The sequence below is a fragment of the Brassica oleracea genome, chromosome C7 (genome assembly GCF_000695525.1).
Source record: "Brassica oleracea var. oleracea cultivar TO1000 chromosome C7, BOL, whole genome shotgun sequence".
NCBI lineage: Eukaryota > Viridiplantae > Streptophyta > Magnoliopsida > Brassicales > Brassicaceae > Brassica > Brassica oleracea.
In genome coordinates, this window is record NC_027754.1 from 32,575,152 (window position 1) to 32,585,744 (window position 10,593).

The 10,593-nt window shown below is 37.8% G+C and overlaps 2 protein-coding genes and 1 pseudogene across 2 annotated transcripts; 1 reads left to right on the top strand and 2 right to left on the bottom strand.

Annotated features, from left to right (window-relative positions):
* The first annotated feature begins 2,886 nt into the window (after positions 1 to 2,886).
* LOC106303119 (probable NAD(P)H dehydrogenase (quinone) FQR1-like 1) lies at positions 2,887 to 3,623 on the top strand. Its single transcript, XM_013739469.1, has 3 exons — positions 2,887 to 2,990; positions 3,089 to 3,101; positions 3,339 to 3,623. Exons 1-3 carry the CDS (start codon positions 2,887 to 2,889, stop codon positions 3,621 to 3,623), a joined length of 402 nt encoding a protein of 133 aa, XP_013594923.1.
* Positions 3,624 to 4,238: 615 nt separating this feature from the next.
* On the bottom strand, positions 4,239 to 6,040 carry LOC106301224 (annotated as a pseudogene).
* A 909-nt stretch (positions 6,041 to 6,949) lies between these two features.
* Positions 6,950 to 8,842, bottom strand: LOC106307076 (acetolactate synthase 3, chloroplastic-like). The gene has a single exon (XM_013743937.1). The coding sequence runs from the start codon at positions 8,840 to 8,842 to the stop codon at positions 7,073 to 7,075; it is 1,770 nt and encodes a 589-aa protein (XP_013599391.1). The 3' UTR covers positions 6,950 to 7,072.
* Between the last annotated feature and the right edge of the window lie 1,751 nt (positions 8,843 to 10,593).

The window sequence follows — 10,593 nt, forward strand, 5'->3', positions numbered from 1 at the left end:
TTTCTGAATTCTTGAGGGGAGTGGGTAAAAAGGAGTGAAAAGCTCGTTTGTGCGTGTGGAGCCCGTAGAGCATGGGATCGGCCGATCCACATGGACCGGATCGGTCGATCTAGGGCATGAAGGCGTGGGATCGGTCGATCCACGTTGTCCGGATCGGTCGATCTGTGGCTCTGTGCGATCAATACTTCATTCGGTCCATTGTTCGGTCCATCTTGCTTCTGAATAAATCCCGAATGCGTTCTTTTCTTTCAAGCTATCTAGTAACCTGCATATTACACTTAAGAACACCAAAACGCATCAAATAGACCAAAACATTAATTAAAACCGACCATTTAATTGCTCCAAAACGAGTTTAAAACCGTTAAAAACACGGAATATCACGACGCGGAGCCTTAAGCTGACCGTTCATCTTCATCGAATAGATATAACGTCGGAGTCAAAAGCCGGCCAACCACCGAAAAGAAGGTGCGACGCCGGAATAAAGAAAAAACAGAGGTAAGAGAAGATCAACACATCCCTACTGACGACGTGTCTTTGTAAGTCCACCGTCGTCGGCCGAAGAAAACTGTGGTCGGGAAAAGAAATGCTTGCTTTTAGTGAGAAGATGGAGGATTTCTAGAGAGAGAACAGTTTGTTGATGTTTTGTAAATGCGGAAAACTTTCTTAATTTTGAACAGTGAAATATCGATCAATTAAAATAAAAATATAGCTAAATTTGTATTTAGCTGTATTAAACATTTATAGAAATTTAGTTGTTTATTATAAAGTATCTACTCTATTAATTTAAGGTCCTAAAATTTATCTACCATTTACAAGTTCTCATTTATTTTTGGACTTCCTTTAGAATAGCACGTGTTTGGACATGTAAATGTGTTTGGTTCCTTGAATATATCAACTTAACTTGCAACTTAATTTAAACCAACATAGAAATACACATTACTTCGGTTATCTTTAATACCAACTTCCATACCAAGCCACAATGGACAAGTTATAACTTCATACCCAACTTAGACAAAACCAACGTTAAAAATTTATTTTAATTTGGTTTCCACACTGCACCTGCAATACCAACACATTCCAGTTTTTACCCTCTATTTTCATTGTTCCTTAAAATTGCATGACCTATTTGCTGAATTCTGTACAATAAACCATTCCATGCAGTTGTATATCAAAATGATTGAAGAATTTCATATTCAAATAAATTTAATTTTACTTTATTTCAATATTCATGCAACCTCAATACATCAATAATGTCGACTATAACTATAGTTGTTCTTGAATCATATAAACTATTAAATGAAAATACAGGATATAATGCACATATAAATTACCAATTTTGTAAATTAGATAACCGGAATATTTTAACCATTAGGATTAAAGATTAGATCAAATCTACACAAACTTTTCAATATTTATTCGTATATATCTTCTTAGATTTACAAATTAAATCTGTTAACTACTCTATTATTCTATCCCTGATATTCCGGTTTAGGTATTTAACAAATTCCTTGCTAAATTTTAAATTTTCATATCTTAACTAACTACAACTGACTTACGATTAGATTAGTCGATGCAAAAAGAAAAAGGATATACCTAGCGATCCTAAAAATCTTATGCTACACTATAAATAAACCTTCAGCCCCATAATACAATTCACACCTCGAAAAACATCAAACACTCAAATGGCAATGGTATCGACTAATGGTAATCTACCTCAATTGTAACCATTTTAAAATGAAGCAATTGCATTACATGCGAAATTATTACGATTAAGACGTAAAATAATTGATATGAATTATTATAGTAAATATTAGGAAGAATAGTAAAGGAAAATGTAATAAAACATTTAAAACATTGTAATAAATGATGCCAAATTAATTAAAAAATAAAATAAATAAAATGGTTACAATTACTTAAAAAAAACCATAACCTGCACATGCAGATTGGTCAGTGGTGTTTCATCTAGAATTTCGCTTTAACCCCAGCAACCGGAAAGTATAGAGCGACGAGTCACAAATACAAGCTTTCCATCATAGGCAGCTCCGTAGTGACCAGTTCATCCCTGAAAAATGATGATAGTTTTCTATCGTTAACCTCTTACGAATCAATCATTAATGGAAGTCTTGATTCCAATTTTCTGATTGGTCAGTGTATTTTTTAAACGTTTAATACCGTGATTTAACGTTGGTTAAATTACGGGTACCGGAAGTCTCAAACAACAAGCTCACATCAGTTGATGATATTCAGATACTTACAAAGTACTTAACATCGTGTAAAGTTTCGATTTTTCGATCTGGGTTTCTTCAGTTTGATTAATAATTTGAAGTTCTCAGTATAGTAGTTTTAACTTTATATTAGGATATTGTTTGCCTTCCATTTTTCAACGGGAGTTGACTTAGGATTTTTAGTGATCTATTGCAGGATTCAGCAGAGGCAGGGGCAACAGCTTAGAGCTTCTATAATGGCTGAGAAAGGGGAAGAGTCTTTGTGCCTCAAGATGAAACTCTGAGAAATAGCATGATAATCTCCTTTTCAACAACCATCATGAGTTCGGGAGTCCATTAACACTTTACGTTTTTTCTTTTATATTTCTTAAATTTGTGGAGACAGCCCTGATGTCTTCTGATTTGGTTTTGGTTTTGTAGGTTCCAAGCCTAGAATTTCTCCAGTGTTCAATATCTAACAAGGAAAACAATTAGATTCTGTAAAAATATGATTGGGTAAATGGCTGTAGAGTGTACAAGTAATGCCTGCATTATTGAATATATGTAACAGGTACTACTCAATGTACGGACCTGTGGAGAAATGTGATTGAGTTTGGATTTGAACTGGAGATCCATTCATCCATCGTTAAAAAGTGTGGTGGAGTGTAACAGGTACTAATAAATGTACAGACATGTGGAGAAACTAGCACAAGAGATTAGGAAAGGTGCTGCTTCTGTCAGTACTCTCTTACTGGCTTTTCTATGGAGCATATCTGACAATGGCAGGTCAGTCAGTACTCTCTTACTGGCTTTTCTATGGAGCATATCTGACAATTCTAGGCTACAATGAGACACATAAACTGATAATGAAATCATTGAAACAGAATAGGAGGTGAAGTTAGAAATAAGTTCTTATGTCTGAATGAAAGAGGAAATATATCTCTATATTTTTATTTACTTGTGAATGTCTTTATCTGCCACCATTGTTTAGGCTATGTGATAATCTTTTGAGTGATATAACACTTATCATCTCAGATGCATGTTTTCAGCTACCTTAAATTTAACTTGCATCCTCTCAAAGAAACAAGAAGACACTCATACTGAAGCACCGAGCTAAGAGTTTGTTCTTGACAGGTACCAGGGACGCTCCAAGAAGATCTGCTCTCTAAAATGAGTGCACCACCAAAGAGTGACGCTCCTCTTATCACCTTCAACGACCTTGCCGAGGCTGATGCGTTTGTCTTTGGCTTCCCAACAAGGTTCAGTATGATGGCTGCTCAGTTCAAGGCATTCTTAGGTGCAACTGGTGGCCTATGGAGGACTCAACAACTTGCTGTAAGCCAGCCAGAATATTCTAGAGCACCAGGGTCTCAAGGTGCTGGTCAAGAAACCACCGCGCATGTTTCTTTTCCAAATTAACCAACACCTCATTAACTACACTTGCTTCGGTTCTTACGTTTTGTAGTGTTTACTAGTGTTATCATTGATTTCTAACACAATTTGGTTTTGAATATTTTTTATCCGGAGTCAAAAACTATATCTTTAGAACTAACTCTATTTTTATAAATCTTGATCTTATACCAGTTATTTGTCTGGGAGTTGCTAAAAAAAAAAGAGATAACTTATTTGTCTAGGCAAGATAATAACGCTATCATACAAATTATACTAACCCCTTTTCTGAGGCCAACAAAACACCAAGAAAATACAAAACCAAATATTCTGTACACTGTTCAGATTCACGCATTCAAATTGAACTCAAAATTTTATTAGGTTTCTCACAAAGTTATTTGAATGGTTCCTATATTTTTGAACTGAAATAAAAAACCATAACCGAACTAGAACCAAACCAAAAATTAAAAAACGTAATTCCGCGCTTTTAAGCGCGGGTACTATCCTAGTTTATATTAAATTACTGTTTCGTACATGTTAATAACCATGGGGATAAATATAATCTAACAATTAGATAACTTTATGTTGTTATTAATTTTCGATAACAATTAGATAATTCCATCGAGATAATATGGGTTTATTAAAAATCTTAAATAAGGTAGTTATTAAATAGGTGTAGACAGTATATGGAGGAAAATATAAAACATATACTATATGATAAATATCATTTTTATCTATAGAGGTACACTTTCAGATCTATAAGGCTGTTTGATTTCTTTAAAGTTAAACCATCATATTTACTCATGAAGAACTGGAAGTAGCTCAAGAGGAACTTTCTTAATAACCGTAGTATCACCAGCTTCTTCCATGTCCAAAATTTTCTCCTCCTCGGGCAATCTCCAATCAAAATAGTAAAGCAAATTCAAGAGTCCCAGCTCGACGGTCGCAATCGCTGAAGCCATGCCAGGGCACATCCTCCGTCCAGAACCAAATGGTAACATCTCAAAACTCTGTCCTTTGTAATCCACAGGACAATCAATAAACCTTTCCGGGATGAACTCTTCTGGATCTTCCCAGTGTTTAGGATCTCTACCTATAGACCAAGCGTTAACAACTAGAAGTGTTTTTGGCGGAATGTCGTATCCTTGAATCTTGATTTGACTCATTGTTTCTCTTGGTAGTAACAAAGGACCTGCTGGGTGTAGTCTCAAGGTTTCTTTGATCACAAGCTTCAAGTACTGAAGCTTGTCGAGATCCTCTTCCTCGATTCTCTCCTTTTGTTTGATTCCGAAGCAAGTTCGGATCTCGTCTTGAGCTTTTTTCATCACCCGGGGGTTTCTAACAAGTTCTGCCATTGCCCAAATCATGGTGATTGCACTTGTGTCTACTCCACCGAGATATATATCCTAGGTCAACAAAGTCACCAGATGGTTAAGGACACAAAGACTCAAGATATATATATACTTCTAAAAATAGAAAAAAACTATTAATGTACGATTTATATACTTCTAAAAATAGGACATGACTTTTAACTAAAAGAGTTCAACTGCTTACTTGCATGATTCCTTTGAGATTATCAAAGTTGAGCTTGAAAGATTCATCTTGTTCTTGTTTATGCATAATATCTAAGATCGAATCAACGATATCAGGGCGATCTTTATTTGTTTTATCTTCAGGGTTCTTCAAGTGATCATCAATTATATGATTCAGCAAAGTATCAACCTCGACGAAAACTTGGTTAACTCTCCTATGTTGTCCTGACAAATAGTACAAAAACCATCCTAAACCAGCAGGTAAAAGATCGGAGCTACTTAGGGATGCAGTTCTCTGGACCTCAAACATGAGTTCTTTGATCCTTTCCTTATCGACATGCTTGTTCTCCTCAATCCACTGGAGACTTCCTTTGAGCCAACTCCTTCAGTTTCTTGACCATCAAGTCATTCTCTTCCTCTCTGATGTACCTGAAAGATCGAACTTTTTTGACGCTGAAAAAATAGAGAACAGAAAGCTTACGCAACTCTCTCCACGCCTCACCATATGGCCCAAAGGCAATGTTTGTACCATCACGCGAGAATGTTGATGAGGTGTTAGTCTTAGGTCTGGTACAACACTCGAGGTCATGTGTTTTAAGAGCTTCTTCAGCTGCTTCGCTCGATGAGATTACAGCCATTTGGATAAAACCTAGCTTGAGAAGCAACACGGGTCCATGTTCCTTGGAGATATCATGAAGACATCTGTGAAGCAATCCTCGAAGCTGGTGTAGGTTTCCGATGATCGGAAACTTTGGTGGGCTCGGGGGAAGGTTTTGTTTCGATTCTTTGATTTTCTTCACGAATATTAACGAGAAAAGGAGAAACGAAAAGAAATACAGAATAATCGACATTGTTTTCGTTGTCCTCTCTTTTGTGTTCTGTTTTTGGTGATTATTGAATCTGAGCATTAAGACAAAGAAAGAAACATACTTAAAGGGCTTCCTGACCACAGAAACATAAGTCAGTGTCCATTCATATAAAGATACCGTGTCGTTTAGTGCTATGAAGATAAGCTTTGAGAGGTTAAGACACAGTCTCGTGCGAACTCGTGTAAAATATCTGAACTTAGACCAATCAAAAACTCCAAAACTCGAGTAGTTCTTATCCTAAATCATTTCAACCAAGTAAACATAAATCACTGCTCCTACTGTCAAGTTCAGAACTATTTGATTATGCTTCTTTATCATTCTATTAAAAGATGGATTTCGACATTGAATTAGTTAGATCATTTTCACACTGTTGACAAAGGGGTTTATATAAATGGTAACTGAAGGTGAATTAGAAGAAGTTTGAATGAAGGGAATGTAAATGAGTGAAGCAAGAACAATGCTAACCATAGGGTGTTTTTCAGTTTCACTGAAGTAGTTAGTTTCCTCCGCAACTAAGCCAATGACCAATGAAATGAGGGGAGAGTAGCTGATGAAATGAGGGTTGAGTACGCAGATTGTGAACCAACTCATGTGTCTGACCGTCTCTGCCAATGAGTCTTTCGCCCACTCACTCAGTCTCTGGATCTCCGCATTAATTTTTGGAGGCTCAAAATTATTTTTACTAACCATATGATTTCCCATCATTTAAATACTTCAGCTCAATCATTTTTAATTTTAATTTTTTTTTTAATGTGTGTTCCAAACGATAAGTGCACTTTAATAATATCGGTAATCAATTCAATTCTTTCGAATCACTCTAATATATACTACCATATATATCACAAATAAGCCGGGATGAAGATTGAGAGACGCAACCGAACAAGTGCCAATTTAATAAACCATCTAAGGCCAAGTTAATTAGCGGTTGAACCAGTGGCAGTGGCCTAGTAAATCAAGTAGCAGTTCAGCACATAAATATTAATTTACTAAAAATCTAGAAATAGCACTAAAGTTTACATTTGCATATAATACAAAGTTAGATAATCACCACCCTAATCGATCGCTTTAGTATTTCATCCTAAAATATTTCCCTCTCATCCGGAACTATCACATCCAACATATATGGACCAGGTGTGTCGAGCATGGTCTGTATAGCCCCTCGTACTTCTTCTCTCCTCGACACTCTCCTCCCTGGAATCTTACAAATTTCTGCAACCTTGAGCATATCAGGTAGTATTGTTGTCGCCTTATCACCGAGAAAAGATTTCTTGTAACACATATCTCCCGACTGGGAGACACCAATGTACTCGTTGTCTAGTATAAGTATCTTCACAGGAAGATTCTCTGTCACGATAGTAGGCAAGTACGGCGCATTCTTTAGGAAGCTCCTGTCTCCGTCAATGTACACAACAACCTCATCAGGGTTTGCAACAGACGCTCCAATGGCAGCGGAGAGTCCGAACCCCATTGCTTCGAAGCCTCTTGATGCTAGCCAGTGCATGGGTTTCTTACACTTGTAAAACTGCGCCGCCCACATATGATGATGCCCGGCACCAGTAGTTATAAAGGCGTTACCATCGGTTAGCTCATTAAGGACTTGAATCACATACTGTGGAGGGATGGCCTCTTTAGGTGGCTTGAAACTCAAAGGTGTGTTTTGCTTATACTCTTTCAACTCAATCCTCCAGAGTTTAAAATCAAGCTTAAGCTCATTGTCTCGTTCCTCAAGAATCTTATTCATCTCTTGAAAAGCCAACTTAACATCTACGCGCACTGGTACAAGAGGTCTCTCATAATCTCCTGATGCGTCGATGTCGACATGAACTGTTTTAGCCTTGCTAGGTAAAGGCTCGTCGGAACCAACCCCAAAAGCTAGCAAAAGATCGCATTCTTTTAAAGCGTGATTTGCATACACTGTTCTTTGCATTCCAAATGTTTGTAACGAAAAATCATCGTTGGAAGGGTAAGATCCAAGTCCCATTATTGCACTAGTGACAGGGATTCCTGTAAGTTGGACAAATCTATTCAGTTCATCGATGGAGTTCAGACAGCCACCTCCAACATACAACATAGGTTTTTTAGCTTCTTTTATTAAGCTAAGAATCTGCTCCCAGTAAGATTCCCAACTAGGAACAGCATAATATTTCTGAATATCCTGGGGAAGATTAATCAAAACAAGACCGGGACGACCGGAAGTAGCTAGAAAGAAGGCTTCCTCGATGGTCTTGGGGATATCCTCTACATTCATCACTTGAAATATATGTTTCGTCATCAAACGCATTGACGTCTCGTCCTTAAGGTATTGGCTGGTTATGGCCACAAGGGGGACGCAAGTGTCAGATAGACAGCTAGCGAGATAGTCACCTCCGCGGTTAGAGGCGGCTATAATACAGATTCCAGGTTTTCCAGAGGACCGAGCGTAGCCCTCAGCTGCAAAAAGTGCACTTTTAACGTTGTGGGAAAGGATGCGACGGATCACGGAGGAGCGCTTGAGCGCGCGGTAGAGCTCTGTGGATCCACGGGAGAGGTCTCCATGGTATGAGTAGGCTGCTTCAACGCCTTGCGTGGATACGGATCCACGGTATGCGAAGACGGTTTCAACGCCTTGACGTTCAAGGGACTCAACGAGGATATCAGAGCCCCTGCGGGAGAGGTCTTCAGGAGGTGAGTTGAGAACTGCAGAGCAGGAGAGAGAACCGTGTTTGCTACGGCAATGGATGTAGGAGGGTTTTCGAGGATTTATGGCAAAAGGAAGAGCTAGTTTCGAAACTGGTAAAAGAGTTTTTGAGGAGGAATGATCATGATGATATTTGTAGAAGGAGGTTGATATATTTGTGATCGTCGCCATGATAGCTGCTCAGAAGAGGAAAAAGGATAGACGAAAAAGCTGAGACACAGCGATAAAATAAGGGTAGAATATATCTAGAATATATATTTAGATAATCATAGCTAGATACTCTGGAAATTATCCGTATACAATATTCTTGTAAACCTTTTCTATTAATTGATAAAGAAAAAAAAAACTTCTTATATTATATGCGAGAGCCACAATGCTCCTAATTAAACCTAACCCTAAGATTTTCGTATACTTGTAACTACGGTTTGGAAGTCACGCAAAACTCTTTCATTCAGTTCCCGTATATGTTCTTTGTTTTTTTCATCAGTTATTTTCCTATAATTTTTCACCAAAAAAAAAATAGTTTTGAAAACTTTGCAAAGCTTTGTAACTCTAACGTTTGTCACATGATAGTAGATTTATTTTCAAATATTTAAAATTAGTTATACTAATATATTATCACTACAAGAAAACACGCCAAATTCCGACGGATATTCCGACGGACATCAATGTCGTCGGACGTTTGTGACGGATTACCGACCAATTTCCGACGAAAACCAAAAATTTGAAGTCGTCGGAATTCCATCGGCCATTTCCGACGGAATTCTGACGAAACATGGGTCATCGGAAAATTCCGACGACTTTTCGACGACATTCCGATAAAAAATGTAACCATTGTCGTCGTCGGAAATTCGTCGGAATAAACCGACGAACTTCCGATGAAATTCCGATTAATAGTAGAGTCGTCGGTATTCCGTCGAAATTTTCCGACGAACCATGTGACCGTTGCCGACAAATATATATGACCGTTGTATAGCCGTTTGAGATTGGAAAATACCGACGAAATTCCGACGGACTTCTTTACATCCGTCGGAATTTCGTCGGAAAGTCGTCGGAGGGCCGTAAGCAATTTCCTATAAATACAGCCCCTCCTCATTCAACTCATTCACACTTCATTCTCTCTTCATTCACTTTAGTCATAACAATTCCGTGAAAATCATGTCTTCAGAAGTTTATTATCGTTCGTGGATGGATAAACCTCATTTGGATCCGAACACCAATTTGCTTACGGAAGAATACGTTCAAGGGATTGGAGAATTCATGAGGCTTGTTCAACAGCAACCGGATGCAAAAAGTGGTATGTTAAGATGTCCCTGCTCTTCTTGCAATAATAATAAGGTTATAAAAGAATTTGATGTTTGGACTCATTTGTATATGAAAGGGTTTTCACGTAATTATAAAGTTTGGTACCTTCATGGGGAAACTGGTTATGAATATGGTAGTACTAGCGAACCTCAGCCTGTTAGTGAACCTCAGCCTGATATTAGGTTAGAAGAATCTAGAACGGATATAGATTATGGTGCAGGTACTGAGCAGATGGTACATGATCATTATAGAGGGGAAGAACCAAACCCCGAGTCTAGGAGATTTTTTGACATGTTGGATGCAGGAAAACAACCTTTGTATCAAAATTGTAGAGATGGTCATTCAGTCTTATCATCTGCAACTAGATTAATGGGTATTAAGACAGACTATAATTTGGCTGAAGAATGTATGGATGCGATTACTGATTTTGTCAAAGGTATTCTACCTGAGGATAACCTTGCACCGGGTTCATACTACGAGGTTCAGAAACTTGTTGCAGGTCTTCAACTACCGTATGAAGTGATAGATGTATGTATTGACAACTGCATGATCTACTAGAGAGCGGATGAGACACGGAATATATGCAAATTTTGTGGGAAACCTCGTTATCAGGACAC